The sequence below is a fragment of the Rhinichthys klamathensis genome, unplaced genomic scaffold, assembly GCF_029890125.1.
Source record: "Rhinichthys klamathensis goyatoka isolate OS25496 unplaced genomic scaffold, OSU_Roscu_1.1 h1tg000001l_1, whole genome shotgun sequence".
Classification (NCBI taxonomy): domain Eukaryota; kingdom Metazoa; phylum Chordata; class Actinopteri; order Cypriniformes; family Leuciscidae; genus Rhinichthys; species Rhinichthys klamathensis.
The window spans coordinates 1,401,968-1,420,213 of NW_026606555.1; the positions used below are offsets into that span (position 1 = coordinate 1,401,968).

General features: G+C 38.3%; 1 protein-coding gene across 1 annotated transcript; it reads left to right on the plus strand.

Moving 5' to 3' along the window:
- The first annotated feature begins 2,835 nt into the window (after positions 1-2,835).
- Positions 2,836-17,983, plus strand: themis (thymocyte selection associated). The gene is made up of 6 exons (XM_056245090.1): positions 2,836-3,102; positions 4,287-4,424; positions 8,005-8,466; positions 9,917-10,986; positions 17,368-17,476; positions 17,769-17,983. The coding sequence occupies exons 1-6, from the start codon at positions 3,012-3,014 to the stop codon at positions 17,942-17,944; spliced, it is 2,046 nt and encodes a 681-aa protein (XP_056101065.1). The 5' UTR covers positions 2,836-3,011; the 3' UTR covers positions 17,945-17,983.
- The last annotated feature ends 263 nt before the right edge of the window (positions 17,984-18,246 follow it).

An 18,246-nucleotide genomic window follows, 5' to 3' on the forward strand; every position in this document is an offset into this window, starting at 1 on the left:
TCAGTGACAGTAACCATAGTAACTAACCAGACACAGTTGAACCAAATGAACTCAGTGACAGTAACCATAGTAACTAACCAGACACAGCTGAACCCAATGAACTCAGTGACAGTAACCATAATAACTAACCAGACACAGCTGAACCAAATGAACTCAGTGACAGTAACCATAGTAACTAACCAGACACAGCTGAACCAAATGAACTCAGTGACAGTAACCATAATAACTAACCAGACACAGGTGGGGTAAATTAACTCAGTGACAGTAACCATAGTAACTAACAAGACACAGCTGAACCCAATGAACTCAGTGATAGTAACCATAGTAACTAACCAGACACAGCTGAACCCAATGAACTCAGTGACAGTAACCATAGTAACTAACCAGACATAGCTGAACCCAATGAACTCAGTGACTGTAACCATAGTAACTAACCAGACACAGCTGAACCAAATGAACTCAGTGACAGTAACCATAGTAATTAACCAGACACAGCTGGGGCAAATTAACACAGTGACAGTAACCATATTAACTAACCAGACACAGCTGGGGTAAATTAACTCAGTGACAGTAACCATAGTAACTAACAAGACACAGCTGAACCCAATGAACTCAGTGACAGTAACCATAGTAACTAACCAGACACAGCTTAACCCAATGAACTCAGTGACAGTAACCATAGTAACTAACCAGACATAGCTGAACCCAATGAACTCAGTGACTGTAACCATAATAACTAACCAGACACAGCTGAACCCAATGAACTCAGTGACAGTAACCATAGTAACTAACCAGACACAGCTGAACCCAATGAACTCAGTGACAGTAACCATAGTAACTAACCAGACATAGCTGAACCCAATGAACTCAGTGACTGTAACCATAATAACTAACCAGACACAGCTGAACCAAATGAACTCAGTGACAGTAACCATAGTAACTAACCAGACACAGCTGAACCAAATGAACTCAGTGACAGTAACCATAGTAACTAACCAGACACAGCTGGGGTAAATTAACTCAGTGACAGTAACCATAGTAACTAACAAGACACAGCTGAACCCAATGAACTCAGTGACAGTAACCATAGTAACTAACCAGACACAGCTGAACCCAATGAACTCAGTGACTGTAACCATAGTAACTATCCAGACACAGCTGAACCAAATGAACTCAGTGACAGTAACCATAGTAATTAACCAGACACAGCTGAGGCAAATTAACACAGTGACAGTAACCATAGTAACTATCCAGACACAGCTGAACCAAATTAACACAGTGACAGTAACCATAGTAATTAACCAGACACAGCTGGGGCAAATTAACACAGTGACGGTAACCATAGTAACTAACCAGACAGAGCTGAACCAAACGAATTCAGTGACAGTAACCGTAGTAACTAACCAGACACAGCTGAACCCAATGAACTCAGTGACAGTAACCATAGTAACTAACCAGACACAGCTGGGGCAAATGAATACAGTGACAGTAACCATAGTAACTAACCAGACACAGCTGAACCCAATGAACTCAGTGACAGTAACCATAGTAACTAACAAGACACAGCTGAACCAAATGAACTCAGTGACAGTAACCATAGTAACTAACCAGACACAGCTGAACCCAATGAACTCAGTGACAGTAACTATAGTAACTAACCAGATACAGCTGAACCCAATGAACTCAGTGACAGTAACCATAGTAACTAACCAGACACAGGTGGGGCAAATGAACTCAGTGACAGTAACCATAGTAACTAACAAGACACAGCTGAACCCAATGAACTCAGGGACAGTAACCATAGTAATTAACCAGACACAGCTGGGGCAAATGAACACAGTGACAGTAACCATAGTAACTAACAAGACACAGCTGGGGCAAATGAACTCAGTGACAGTATCCATAGTAACTTACCAGACACAGCTGAACCAAATGAACTCAGTGACAGTAACCATAGTAACTAACAAGACACAGCTGAACCCAATGAACTAATGAAGGAGGAGTGACTAGAAACTGAACAGTGAAAACAGAGGAAACAAAAACGTGACAATTGCTATCATAAATGGTAATTTTAACAGTAATAGACTGTAAAACTGCGAAAGTAAAACCTGTTAACTGGTCAAGAATCCGTTCTATTGCTCCTGTATATACAGGGAAAACTAACAGATCTCATTTTACAGTGAAACACTGTTAAATGTACCGAACAAATCATATTCTAATTTACAGTGACAAAACGTAAACTTCCCTGTGTGACATTTCACATTTGATCTTATTTGATCATCTTGTTTATTTGTTTGTGCATTAGTGTTTTATGTTCCATCTTATGTTGCAGTATTTGAGTGTTATGTGGTGTGTGTTATGATGATGGTTCAGTATTTCCCTCAGCCTGTGATGAACTTTGATTCTTCATGTGTTTTTCTCTTTAGCATCAGTGTTGATATGGTGGTCGTAAGTATATGTTAAAAGTACAGTAAAAAGTAGTTTTAAAATGTAAAATCTACATGTTCTGTAAATGTTTACCTCTTTCGTTTTTACAGATTTTTTCTGGCAACCACAGCTGCCAGTTTATTTTTTTTCTGTAAAAACTGATTTTTTTTATTTTATTTTATTTTACTTATGATTATTTTTTTAAACGATTTTGCAGTGACAGTGGCGTTGGATGAACGCTTGTTTCGGGGACTTGGATCCCTGTTTGTTTCAGCTTCGCTTTGGCCCTGGTGTCATGAAGTCAGGCAGAGGATGTGGGATTTGAGTATGTCAGAGTAGTTTTGCAGAATCCCCGGTGCAGCTCTGCTTAACAATGCGTTGAGCTGAAGGTGGCTTCCTGTCCTCCTCCTCCTCCTCCTCCTCCTCTGCGCTCGAAGCCTCGCTGTCTCGTTCTCGCTCGGCTCTTCTGGGCTCAGGGGCATCTGGAAGTCCAAAGGGCATCAGGGTTTTCCTCCGCCGTCCAGCTGCATGGACCAGCCTTCGCTCTCAGCTCTAGAAGCGTCTCCTCACACACACAGCAGAAGATGGCTACGACACTGCATGAGTTCACACAATTTGTGGATCCTAAAACTTTCCCTCGAGTGCTTCAGATCCAGTCAGGAATCTACTATCAAGGTAAGCCAACACCTGCACACAATTCATCTGCACCTCGCTGTCGATGTGATTATAAGTTTTGAACGTCGTAATATCCAGAATATCCGTCTCACGTATTGGCCTAGGTGAGGGATTGCCGTTGAGAAACAAACTGGAAATGTTGAAAAATATGTTTTTAATAATTGATAAGTTTGCTGCTTTTTAAAACAAATTCTTTCTTATAAAAGACACCATGTAATCCTGTTACGTAATTTGGTTTTGAAGACGGGCACTGTCACAATATATCACAATACAAAAATGCAACAATATGTATCGTGGATAGTGACAATCTGTATTGTGTATAATTCATCCAAAATAAAATGTACTGTGTGAGGAAAAAAATCAAGTTTACAGAGTTTTAGTGTCAGTACTACATTAAACTGCTATGTATAATGTTGAATATAATGTATAATAATGCAATGGGGGGATATCTGTGTGTCCTGATAATGCGAAATGTCTGATGTTAGCAGTAAAAGTGGCCAACATTATTTTAAATATATCTAGTCAGTGACAGAGTGCAAGAAATAATTCAGTGTTTTCATCTCCAGAATCATGAATATTGTTATTCTGGTGTCTGTATTGTCCTGTGCTTTGGGTTTCCAGCACTGAGTCCAAGCCTGTTCATTTACACACACTATGTAATACAAATCTAGCATTTTTAATCAACAGTACATTTTTTGTTAATCTTTTATCATATGTCTTGGAGTATCGCAATAATATCATATCATGAGTTAACTATTGTGATAGATATATAAAATCGTGACACAAGGGTTTCGTTACATATTCTTTTTTAAATCAACCGTATAATTTAGCAAAAAATCAAAAACTCTTTTTTTAATGATTTAGAGGTAATTGTAACTAGCAAGATGACTGAATGACTAAATTTATCAGTTGAAGAAACAAAGAAAAGTTTATTTTCAAACCACATGATATCAAGAGCGGAAACCAACCTGTGTGTGATCTTTCTCTAGCTCTCTTCGGTGTGTAATATGCCTGATGTTCGTGATGTCATTAACTGCGCACACTACATAATTTCATCCTTTTTAACTACTCATAATGTCACTTCACTCCAGTATAATAGTTTTACAGCAATCCCAGCTAAATGGACTGGAATAGTGAGAGCTTTGACATGTTTAATGTGAGTGTTTAACACTGGTGTGTTTCAGGCTGCGTGTATGAGATGTTTGGAAGAGAGTGCTCTCTCTCGACAGGAGATCTGCTGAAAGTCATCGACATCACCATCACCAGATTCACAGCACAGAGCTCCAGCGACACACACATCGACATACCGGTGGAGTATCCAGGTACAGGGAAACCACACTCAGTTCTTTCTTTCATATACTGATATTTTAAAATCTCTTCAAAGTTTAATTTTATTTTCATGCCAAATTTTTCTGTTTGGAAAGCAAACGATTTGTATCTTGGATTTGTAAGTATTGTTGGATGAAATGCGGCAGAAGAACACTAAACTCGCTCAGTCCATTTGAGCAGCAGCTTCCATTCAGTTCCATTATTATTTATCATATTATACCCTCAAAAGTCCATATAAATCTTTAATTTATCCCATGTGATCAGTTTGTTTCTGAATTAACTTTAACAATACTCTCAGCCCCATTCTCCAATTATGCTCCATTTCATTGTTTCCCTTTTTAATTAAAATGCTTAAAATTAATTTTAAAATTTCAAAAATTGTTTATTCTAAAACACCAAAACACTCCACAAGCATAAATCAAATGCAAATACATAAAACATAGACTAACACCTAAAGAAATGTAGAGTATGTGTGCGTACGCTAGTACTTTCACAGATGTCGGCTTTGTTCAGTCTGTGTGATGTGAACGGAGGAAGTCGTGTTGCAGATCTCCCCGTCGGCTCAGACATGATAATTGTTTTGTTTTGTTTTTTTACATTTTGGTGAGTCGATGTTTTTACATCAAAATAAATAAGAGAACCTGGTGAAATTTTGATTTCCCCACCTCAAATTTTTTTTTTCTGTGCATCTTTTTAATGAATCCACCGTGAATCGTGACATCTGCTGTCACCTCAGGCACGTCGTGCTCCTGTATGATGAAGATTTTAACCCTGTAGATCATTTCTGGGTGGTTCAACTGACAGTGATACTTCATGTTTCAACCCTCCCGGTTGTTGAGTGGCAAAGGGACTCGTCTGTTCTTACTGGACTGAGAAGATCATTCCACCAGTGAAGAACAGTGATGTTGTGTCTCTTGTTGATGTACGGTGGAGTGTCGATCTCTCGGGCTTCTGGAGTGTAGATCTGGGTGTAGAAGTGAGAGGAAGTAGGTAAAAAAATGAATTTTTCAGGCTGGACCAACAGCAACTCTAGTGACCAATTTGCGATTGGCTCTTTTGTTTAGAAGGTGGGACTTATTCCGCCATATTGCGCATTGCACGTTCTCCCATTGATTGTAATTCCAGTGCGCCATCTTTGTATATCTAAAGTCTTGCTTTCAAGTAAGCCAGGACTGTGAACAATAGGGCAGGTGAAAGGAAAGCCTTTTTTCTTTTCTTTTTTTTTGTTTGTTGATTTTCCCATTAATTTCAATGTCGGGTCATATTGACCCCAAAGAACATGTTACTTTTTTTTTTTTTTTTTATACATACCTTTAGAACAACTGAATCAAGCCTAGTTTTTGTGTGTGTGTATAGATAGATAATGTAGAAAAAATGACAACATTTTATGCAACTGAGATGAAGGGAACCATGTTTATTTACTATGGAAAAGTCGATTGGGGTCATATAGACAAGTCCACTTGACACTCTAAAAAGAGATGTGTTAAAAACAACACACAGCATGTGTTGATGCTATTTTGACACATATTGTGTAGATTTTTAACACAAAATGTGTGTTAAAATGTAACTCTGGATATAATAGCACTGGGTGGAGGGCAGTTTGTGTTTATAAAAAAAATTATAGGTACATTTTATATGGTATCCCATAAAAAGCTCTAAAATAAATAAAACAATACATTAAAATAAATAAATAGAATCTTAATTCATAAAAACAAAAGATTAACGGGTGTATTTTGGCAGCCAATCACATCATGCCTCTTTTCAATGTCTTTTTCAAATGCTGCTTTCACTAGTTATTACTAACCAGACTGACGTTGTTTCTGTCAGACTCTACAGAAGCTCTTAGTGAGAATGAACAGGTTTTGGTGTTGACGAATCATTGAATGTTTCATTTGAAGTCACCAGAATGGTGATTAGTGTCAGCTTTATTTGGGCTCTTGACTCTTTAACATTAGTTTTTCTCTGTTTGCTGTTACTGTGTATTTATTTTGCACATTTAAAACAGCAGAAATAACAATGAGAAAAATATGACCAGATTATAATGTTATCATCATGTAGTTTTGTTAAGCTCAGCAAGACTTTAATATCTGAAAATGTCTTTTAAAAAGGTTTAGCTAGATTAACAAGTTGCAATTAGCTTAACATTAGTTATTAAATGCACAGTGCGTAAAGGATCTTACAGTCTACGGTATCAGACACACATCAAGAATCAGCGTATGAATCTCAACAATGGTGACAAACGAAAAGCTTCATGCCGCAATGCATGCTTGGTGCCACCATAGTACAAAACTCATCCATGACTCCCAGCATGCATTGCATAAAGCTTTTCGTTTGTCACGATTGTTGAGATTCATGTGCTGATTCTTGATGTGTGTGTTTGACTAGTTTCTGCTGCAGCTCAAAACTTTCTGAAACTTTCTTTTTTTTTTTTTTTTTAAGAAATTATTCTGCACTGCTGGATAGCATTATGTAGTTTCACAAGACCGTTATAACTAACAGCACATAAATAAAATAAATGCACACCATCCATATTCTCAAAAACTTGATCTGATCAGTACGGGCTGATTTTGACATCAAGAAACATCTGATCATATTTTCTATGGCCATAACAAATGTATTTTATTAAAATACAGTTACAGCAGCCAGAGAAAAACTAAAAGAAGAGTAAAGGGCCATTAATCACGATTCTGGTGACTAATAAAACATTCAATGAAACATCAAACCTCTGTTAATTCTCAATAAGAGCTTGTCTATGTAGATTCATGATGTCTAAAACATCCAGGTAATAAAATGTTCAAACAAACTCTTTATTAAACATCACTGGACTACATAAACACGAGTTAACAACACGTTTCAGTGTTCATCCAAACACTCAGTTGGAAAAACACAGGAAGTAACTCTGGCAAAATATACACCGACTACAGTCACATGTAACACACATCTGACACAAGTTGTGTAACTATAACACATTAGTGTGTAAAAGGTTTCAACATAGCTGTGTAAGAGGAATAACACATTAGTTGTGTTTAAGCTAACACAAAATGTTTAGTCCTTATATAAACACAGAGATGTGTTAAGAAACGACACAGGTTGTGTGTTAAATTTGACACAACATGTGTTGCCCCTGAGCACACACACTCCATGTGTTAAAATCTACACAACATGTGTTGTCCCTCAGCACACACACTGCATGTGTTAAAATCTACACAACATGTGTTGTCCCTGAGCACACACACTACATGTGTTAAAATCTACACAACATGTGTTGTCCCTGAGCACACACACTACATGTGTTAAAATCTACACAACATGTGTTGTTTCTGAGCACACACACTACATGTGTCATTTTTAAGACATCTCTTTTTAGAGTGGAGAATTCTCAATGGTGAGAAGCTCATGAAGAAAGCCAGGACTGACTGAGCGAGCCACTGAAAAATAGGCTTATGAGACCCCTGCTGATGACTCACTAAACAACTGATGTGTTTGTACACTTATTATAATCCACATTCTCTATGTTGTCACCAATTTTGCTCTTGTAACGGCTCAATTTTGGCATTGTGCTGTGTGTGACAGGTTTGTTCAAACTGGTGTCTGACAGTCAGCCGTACCGAAGCATTGAGGAGATAGCCGTCTCACTGAAGATCAGCTCTCATCGGCTGGGCCAGCCCGTGTTCCTCAGCTGTCAGGACATTGAGCTGCCTCAGGGCCTCATAAGAGAGAGAGACAGCTTCAGGATCACCGGCGTCTCCCACGAGCTCCCCGCCGGACACGTGCAGTGCGAGCTGCTGCTCAGAGAGCCCAAGTTCTGCTTCAGCCTGAGCTTCTCCCAGCAGGGCTGCTTCGTAGAGTGTGAGGACGACCAGTTTTACACCCTGAAAGAGGTTGCGGAGTGGAAAATCTCCAAGGGCAGGAAGAGGACTGTAACCGAGGTCAAAGCTCCGGCCAAGAAGGACTTCTTTTTTTCCAGTTTGTTGGAGAATGTATCTGGAGAGCTGATCCTGACTCCAGTGTATGAACTGAAGGCTGTTACGAGTCGTGAGTATGACACTGGTTTCATTTCTGTTCTAGTGGTGTGCACAAACCTTATTAATAACAAAATTATAGCGACACTGCAGCAAATCTTTCTTTCTCTCTTGTTTTCCTGTAAAAATATATAAACCAAAATAACCAAAGATATACAAGTGAAACACGAAAAATTAGAATATGGTGCAAAAGTTCATTTATTTCAGTAATTCAACTTAAAATGTGAAACTAATATATTATATAGACTCACTACATGCAAAGTGAGATATTTCAAGCCTTTATTTGTTATAATTTTGATGATTGTGGGTTACACCTATGAAAACCTTTTTTACAATATTATAATTTTGAATTTGGGGTTTTCATAAGCTGTAAGGCTTGAAATATCTAAATAAAGGCTTGAAATATCTCACTTTGCATGTAATGAGTCTATATCATATATTAGTTTCACATTTTAAGTTGAATTACCGAAATAAATGAACTTTTTTTCGAGTTTCACCTGTACTCATTTTTGTTCACAGAGAAATCTAACAAAATTGAATGAGCTTTATGTTTAAAACGAAAAATATTATTTGCCAAAGGCATGAAAAAAAAAATTTGTTTACCCTTTTAATTAAGTTATTTTTTCTTTCTTTTTTACTATAAATCTTAGATTTCTCTGAAAACAAGAGATAATATTTTACTTTTCAAGGAAATGTATATTGTTTAAAGGACATTTAAGGTGTGTTCACAGTTTGCATATTTGGTTTGATTAAAACAAGCCCTGGTGCGATTGCTCTGTTAGTGCGGTTTTGTGAACGCTGCCATCTGAACCCTGGTGCGCATCAAACAAGCGGAGTCTCCAAATATGAACACAACACGGACCAAAGACATGTGAACGAACCAAAAACGTTCTTTTATAAGCTCTCCATGAGTTTCAGCTTGTAAAAATACCATCATATCTTTGCACATACAATGAGCGCATTTAGCCCAACATGTCTTGGGTGTTATGCACTTTCCGTTTTAAGAGCTGTTTTGTTTTCGTTTGTTTTTTGCATCTGTGTGTTTGGTCTTAAAAATGACAGTCTGAATGAATGTTAAGTGAACCAGGACTAAAGCATCTTTTTCTGTTTTGGTGAGAAGCAAACTACTGTACAAGTGTGAACACACCCTTAGAGATTAATAGGGTTAGTTTTAGGGTTAGATGTTTTTGCTGTCTGATCACGGAAGATGAATTTAAAAGACTTGCTGGGAAAATCATTAGGCTTTATTAATGAAACACGAGTGGAAAGAGTTTCTTTGTAAAAATGTTTATAAAGCCATCTGTACATAAATCAACATCATTCAATGAAACGAAGGTATGAAAGACAGTAGTTAATTTAGTTAGTAGGTAGTTTGTTTAGACAAAAAATCTATTCTGCTCGTGTGTGTGTGTGTGTGTGTTCTGTTCCACATTCCTTTAAACTTGGACTCTTTCTTCCCACAGTCAGCGAGAAATTTCTGCTCATCCCGTCAAACTTGGACGTGGAGGTAGTGGATGTCACAGAAGAGTTTGATTGTGACTCTTTTGTGCAGCCTCTGTCTCTTCCGGATGTTTTGAAGAGGCCTCCAGAGTTTTTTCCTGTGGTGTTCAAGTTGTCAAGTGAAAGCCATTTCAAGGTTTCACCAGAGCTCGAGTCCCTTTTCCATTCCAAACAGGTGATCGTTCATCATGCTTTTTATGCCAAACGAATCCTGGCCTCGGAAATGTGCCGTGAATCAACAAGACACTTTCTTATCCCGGAGTCCTATAATGGTCGCTTCAAGCGTCGGCCACGGCAGTTCCCCACCGCCTACGATCTGGAACGGGCGCGCAGCGAGACCGAACAGATACGTGTGGTCGCCACCAGAGAGTTCGAGTCGGTGTACAGCGGGCTTGCTTCTGTTCAGGCTGGAGACGAGTTTATAGTGACAAAAGGCAAAAGCTGTGCGGTTTCACGCAATGGGATCGAGAAGGCAGCTGATAATTGTGAATGTCTGAAAGTCACAGAGAAAAGCCACGGGACAGAGGTGAAGGAGCCTGTGTGCCTCCCCATGTGTTTGGAGGGGGGATTCATGGAGCTGGTTCGGGACAAGCGTCAATACACCATTGCGGAAATATGCCGATGGTTCCCGCTACCCTTCAACGTCAAAGTGTCCGTGCGTGACCTCTCTTTGAAGGTGGACGTTCTGGCTGGACTGCCTGGTCTGCATATTGAGGAGGAGATCTCGGACCCTTGCCTCCTCGTGTCAAACCTTGACCTCTCAGAGTTCAGGGAGGTGCCAGTAAACCGTACAGACTTGATCCTTAACATAAAACAGCGCTGGGCTGGCGAGAGTCCAACATGTAGTGGAATGTCAGCCATAGAGGAGATCTCAGAGGACTGTTACTACACACTCAGGAGGTACGCTGTCGCTACTGTTACACCCCCTCCACGGCCTCCAAAAAAACCCAAACATCCTCCACCGCGACCCCCCAAGATGTTCACATCCAGATCTGAGAGCGCAAACAGTGAGAACTCCAGCTGCTCTCCCAAGGTAAACTATGTCTTTTATTGCATTCGGTGTTACGGTGTTACCTTTCCCAGACAGCAACACAGTGTCGGCCCAGATCTGATCCGTGTGGATTCCACCTGTACCAGATGTGGGCCGGATCTGGGCCGACACTATGTTGCTGTCTGGGTTGCTGGGAATCGGCATGATGAAGAATTTCATCCGTATGTGATATCCGATTCCCTGTGCAATTTTCATGTGAGGTTCAAGTGTAGTGAAATATGGCACCTAAATTCACTGCGGCAACCAATAGCAAACCTCTCGGTCTGGCACTGAGCTCAGTGTGGGAAAATACTAGTAATTTATCAACAAAGCAAAACTGAAGATCCACAATGAACGAGGATCATTTTAAAATGTTAGCTGGTAGAATAGCTTTGGATGTTTATTTCGCTGTCCTTATAATTTTACGGCTTTCAACATACTAGAGTCAGGTGCAGAGGGTTTCATCAGTCTGCTAGGGAACAAACTTGTGTTTATGATGAACTAGTCACTGGATTTGAAAGTAGTTCTTGGATTTGCCAGATTCTGTGGCTTCACATGTTTGAAAAAATATTCAGAGTTTTGTTTAAAGCCCTTAGAAGCAACCCAGACAGCAACATAGGGTCTGCCCAGATCTGGCCCAGACCTGGTAACAACACATGTACCAGCTGTATGCCAGATCTGGGCCGACACTATGTTGCTGTCTGGGAAGTAGTCAAACGAGATATATGGGTGGCATGTATTTCTTACGCTGATAATCAAAAGTCAGGGTACATGAGACTCAATTGAAGCAAAGTGCAGTAGTTTCATTATTCGTAGAACTCTCGTAAGTAAAAAATACAGAAGCATTAAAATACATGTCAAATTAACCCATGTTATGGGTAATGAGTTACACTGCAAAAATTACATTTTAACCCTCTGGGGTCAGCGGTATCGCCGGCGATACCAGCTCACTTTATTTCTTATAAGTGCAAAAGAGACTCAAAATACTCTGCTGATTTTGATCTTACATATAAGTGTTATACATCATTCGATCCTGTTAAGTGTCTATTTTTGTGGTGTATACTCACAATAAAAACAAAGTGTTGTGCTTTTTGTCAAACAAAGAAAAATAAACATGATGCACGTTTTACCTTCTCTGTCAGTGAAGTTCATTCTGAAACGCGTCCGAAAAACGAACTGTAACTCAGTCAATACTTGTCACAGAGACACGAGCGATTTTTCTTTATGAAGCTGAAATTCTCTTTTTTTATATGAATTAATTTATATAAAAAACAACTATGCTCAGTTTATGTAATCTGTATGAAAAGAGAGAGATGTCAGTCTTTTTCCTTTCAGCTAATTATAGCGTATGACGTGTTAATGTGACCACGCCCACGGAGAGCGCGCGCTATTCAAACGCGAATGTTGAGGCAAGCCATGAAAACGCCCACATCAGCTGGATAAAACATCCAGTTTAATAAGAATTTTGTACTTTACCTCGTCTTGCTGCGCTGTGAGGAATAATACTATCGTAATAATCCTGGAAAAGTTACCTCAGAAGTGCTGGTAGTTTCATTTCGAGGAGCGGATCCAGCTGATCTAGTAAGTTATTTATTATTAAGTGCTTTGTTCTAATCGCGTTATTGAATAGTGTCTGTAAACTGCACAAAGACTCTTTAAATATGAATTGCGTGTCTGTGTGTGAATGAATGAATGAATGAATGAATGAATGGCACAGACGCGTGCGCGATGTTACTACAACATCTGTGCCGTTCATTCACTCTCCCTCCTACATTATTTTACATGAACACATCCAAACTATATTGCTATAGCCTACTGAGATCTGTTCTAATCACGATATAGAATAATATCTGTAAAACCAAAAAGACTATATGAATCGGGTGTCTGGGTGTGTGAATGAACAAACGCACATGCGCGCACTGTTACAGACGAAATAAAAGACAATATTTCATTGACTAGTTTTGGATAGATTATAACGTTTTACTCTAAAATAGACATCAAATAAGTTTTTGTTAGCAGTTTCTGCTCATATGTTAAATATATAGTATGTTTCGTCAAAAATAAACTAATCAACTGTTATAGTGTTTGTTCCAATGCAAGCTATATACAAATAATGAATCCTTAACTTTGAAATATGTATGATAAAATGTATTGGCCTACTTTAAAAAATAATACTTTTATAAGACATTTATGGAAAAAGACAATTTTCTTTTCAAGATGTTTCCAACTCTAATTTAGAAACAATTCTATAGAATGGCCCATATAACCTATTTGACCAGGATTTGTTTCCAGGTATGACTAAAAATGTGCTTTTGACTTTCATTTATATTTTGATTATATATATATATGTGTGTGTATATACATACACATGTGTGTATATACATACACACACACACACACACACACATATATATATATATATATATATATATATATATATATATATATATATATATATATATATATATTGTCCTTGCATTCTTTCTTGTGTAACACACCTGAATGAAAGGCTCATTATTATGCGGGTCTTTGTCTTCTCAGGTGAGAACCACCTAATTATTCATGAGGGGGTTGGGCCACGCATATTGCCTTTCCAAACAAAAAAATGTTTTTCACAATTTAAAACAATCTATTGTTTTATGTGAATGATTAGGCAGGATGATTTTCAGATCATTTTGAAGCAAAGACTCTAGGCGACAACATCCATTTAAAGTCTTGATGACACATAATTAGTATGTGTTTTGTGGCCTTATTTCAGAAACTTTAGTTTTTTTCAATAACCATGCATAAACAATATTCTCTCAAAAATAGAAACATGTACATACATGTTGCTCACATATTATGGTAGCCCTGTTTGTGCTAAATAGAGTGTAATTTCACCTGTGCCATTAATAGGTTTATAAGCAACTTAAAAAAGCACAAATGTCAGGGCATGTCAAAACATCTCAAGGCCCCCAAATACACCTTAGACCCCAGAGGGTTAAATTGTATGTAGAATACTACTTCTGTGTTTTGTCTACTACACTGGCAGATATTTTATAATTTGAAAAAAATCTGCCAATGCACAATACATTGATATTGGATGATGGATAATATTTTAATAAAGTCCATCCTAAGTATCACTATCGTCACATTAATTGCTCAAGAGACACCCAAACTGATGAAGGTATGATGGTTCTCAGCTTTGTGTGACTTTGTGTGTTAAAAGCAAAAGTAAAGCCAAAGCAAAACTAAACACAATGGCCAAAAATGAAAACATGACAATTATACAGTACATGATGTTCATTTATGAAGGGATTAATTTGACCAAAAAAAAAAAAAAACAGGTTTATGAAACATAAGATGTCACACATTGAAAGAGGCCTTTCTTGCCATTATTACACACATAGTAAACAATATCCAGAGAATTACTTAGGAGAAAAAAAGGCCACGACATTCCTGAAATGATCTGTGAATAGTCAATGTCCACCAACACCCTTCATCTCTCCTGGTCAAGCTGGAGTTCATCATGAAAATGTTTGTTTATTATCTAAATAAACAAAGTTGAAGAATGAAGAACATTTCATTATATTAAAAATTATTTTTGAAAATAATGGTAATGGTTGGCCTACAAAATGACATCATGGCTGAACTGCTCGATTCTTAACCCTCTATGGTACGCAATATGATATCAGTGAGAAAAAAAATATTTGTTATGTTTTTCCTGCTTAAAATTGGACACTATAACAATATCAATAAACATTATCATTATTTTTAAATTTATTTATTAATTAAAAGTTTGTTGCCTCAGGGCAACATTGTACCACAATGGACAAATTGAAACATTTGACATTTTCATGAAGAAAAAAATTATAGATTTATTGAAAACATCAATTTATTTAACTAAACACTTGAACAAACACATTTATCAAGTTTTTAATGAATTACACATTTCATATTTAATAAAAAGTAACATTTATTTTCCAGCTGTTGCCCTCAGGCAACATTGTACCATCGTGGAACGCAAGTACTACAAACCATCATATCAAGTTATCATATCAAAACATTACAATCGGTGTTGTTTCAGGGTAAAACATTAACAATCACCATAACCTTTTCCTAATATGAAGGCCAGGCCTGAACAACAGCAAGATCAAACATGTGAAAGACCTCCCAGGCCGACCTAATGACCCGTGTGAGGTCAGGGGGGCCTGACCCCCCTAGGGGCCCGACGGGAGCACCCCAAAATCCGAAAATCCCAGAAGCAGCGCCGCCTTCATCCTGTGTGCCACCCACTATTTGTCCAATTACCCACTATAGTGGCCAAATGTCCCGTTGACCCCACTGAACGGTCCCAAGCCACGACCCCGTCCCACAAACCCACTATTTGTCCGATTACCCACTATAGTGGCCAAATGTCCCGTTGACCCCACTGAACGTTCCCAAGCCACGACCCCGTCCCACAAACCCACTATTTGTCCGATTACCCACTATAGTAGCTAAATGTCCCGTCGACCCCGGCTGACCACTCCCAAGCCACACGCCCCATTCCACGAACCCACTATTTGTCAGATTACCCACTATAGTGGCCAAATGTCCCGTCGACCCCCGCTGACCACTCACAAGCCACACGCCCCGTCCCACAAACCCACTATTTGCCCGATTACCCACTATAGTGGCCAAAAGTGACTGTCGAACCATGCTGAGTTTTCAGATTGTAAAAATCCAGATACATTTAGATAGTTCAAACTCTTTTCCTTACAATTAAACTATACTTGTATTCAAACCTAGTATGCCTGGTATGGCCTTATGTGATTCCATTAAGGTACAATGTTGCCTCGAGGCAACATGCAGTTTTATGTAATTCCCTATGATACATTTGATGATATATAATGTAATGTTTTTGAAAATACTTCTTTACTAACCAATGAACATGACTAAGATTTTTTGTAGTTGATTATCTGGACAGAAATTAGTGAAAAATGCCCTTGTCAGTGGAGAAAATATGGAGCCATGTGACATGTGCACGTGTGCTGAAAGAGGGAACACAATGGACCCCTGTGGGTCATGTTACCACTATTTTGCATTTTCATTGGTTAGTATTTGAGTTCCCCTCCCCTTAGAGAGCATTGACAAATAAAATTGTATTAGTTTTTATTTAAAAAAAGCTAAAATAGACTATGTTGCCTGGAGGCAACACCGTACCATAGAGGGTTAATGCATTGTCTTATTGCATAATCCACCAAGAGGCGCTGTAGCCCATAGATATCCATAATAAAGGCTAGCTGTCTCGTCCGCGCTGCTGGCCAATGGATGTCGACGTCCGCGCTGGCGGCCATCTTGTCACAGGCAGCTCGCTCACTCGTAACATTGTGTTTTAATGGTGCATGTTCTTTTCAAATAACCATAACTTGCTCAATTTTCTACCGATTTTCAAACGGTTTGGTTTGTTATAAACGTCAGAGATGTAGTTACGACACTGCATACTTATGAATAATAAGTGTATAAATAAATAATCATCCAGAATTATACCCACGTTAATAACGTTTGTAAGAAACCAAACCGTTTGTAAATCCGTCAAGATTTCAACGAGATAAGAGTATTTGTGTTCGTGCTGATCACTCATCTCACATCAGGCACCACAGAGCCCGCCAGAAAGCTTGCCTGTGACAAGATGGCCGCCGGTGATGACGATAGAGACTCCGCCGTAAGACATCTAGCCTTTATTATGGATATCACTCCTATGGGTGTTTCCCGAACGGTTTTATAAGAGATTCTTCAACCATATTATTACTGCACACCTCACTGGTGAAAGTTGTTTTTTTGCAACCATTCAGGTTATTTATTGTTCTTTAAATAAAATAATGAAATTGCACATCTGCGAGCATATTCAGCTACTTTATATATATTATTATTTTTCACATTTAGTTTCTGTTACACTTTCAGATTTTCATCCTCATAGACATTGTTGGTGGAGGAGACCAAAAAAATGATAGGAAGACGTAAAAAAGAAAGACTTTGTTATAAACTGTATAAAACTGAGTGAGCCTGACCTATAATGATACATAATAGGGAACAACAGGGCTAAAGGTGCCTTTGATGTTATATTCCTCTAAACCACTAGATGTGGAGAAAACCCTCTACTGCATGCATGTTGATGGCACATGATAAAAATGATTCCACATAATTTCTTGGCTCATTTGGGAACATTTATACTTTTACAAACATTCTAATTGGTTGCAATCATTTAAAGAAAACTGTACTGAACATAGGGCTTAAGAAGACTTTCCGTTGCCTGATTGTGAAAATAATGGCAAAGCATTTAAAAATACACTAATAAAACTTTTATATTCACTTATTATTGACATCATGTAATTTCCTATCGTTCTGTCATCCCCGTAACAGACTCTTTGTGTTGAACCTTTTAAACAAGACGACTTCATGCAATGCAGTGGAAATGACAAAAAGATTCCCACTAGTCCAGTCACATTGCCAAAACCTACCCTGCAGAAAGGTAGGAACATTCATCAACTTTCTCTTCAGTGTTTAGCAGCATATGTTAAAGGTGAAGTGTGTAATGTCTGCGCCACCAACTGGAGAACTGCAGGTTTCCTGAAGACTTGCTCTATCTATCTTTTGCCTACTAGTTGCTTCTTTTATAGTTAGCTCTACACATTTAGGTTGGACATGAGAAGGTATTTTAACACAAAAAATGACACACTTCACCTTTAACAGGCTGTGCTTTAAGGCCTGTGTGTCCTTGTGTCCTCACTCAAACTTTGTGTTGGCGTTTGATTCCTCTTCAGCTCTCGCCAAGGGCCGAAGTCTGGACGACATCTCCATCGTAAACAACCAAGATGACGACAATGATGTGCATGATTATGAATATATAGATGAGGATCAGCTTGACAACATAAGAAGGGTGTACCAGGAACAGCCTGTTAACATGGGCGTGAAAGGAACGCCGAGTAACACAATATGAGTATACACAATATATATATACACACACATACATGAGTGAAATACAACATGGTGCAACACACATTTCACATGACATTAATGATGACATGACATGATATTTAACTATACATATGATGGAATGGAAATAATTTATTAGGTGAAGGTCAATGTTTTCAAATCCCATTGTAAAAATGTACACTGTGCTGATGCTGTGATTTGTGGAAATGCTTTTCTTAATGGGATAAATGCCAAGCTTCGGGCAAACAGGTTAAAGTACATTAGTTCACAAGCATCTTTGTTTGGTCAAATTATGGTCTCCCTATA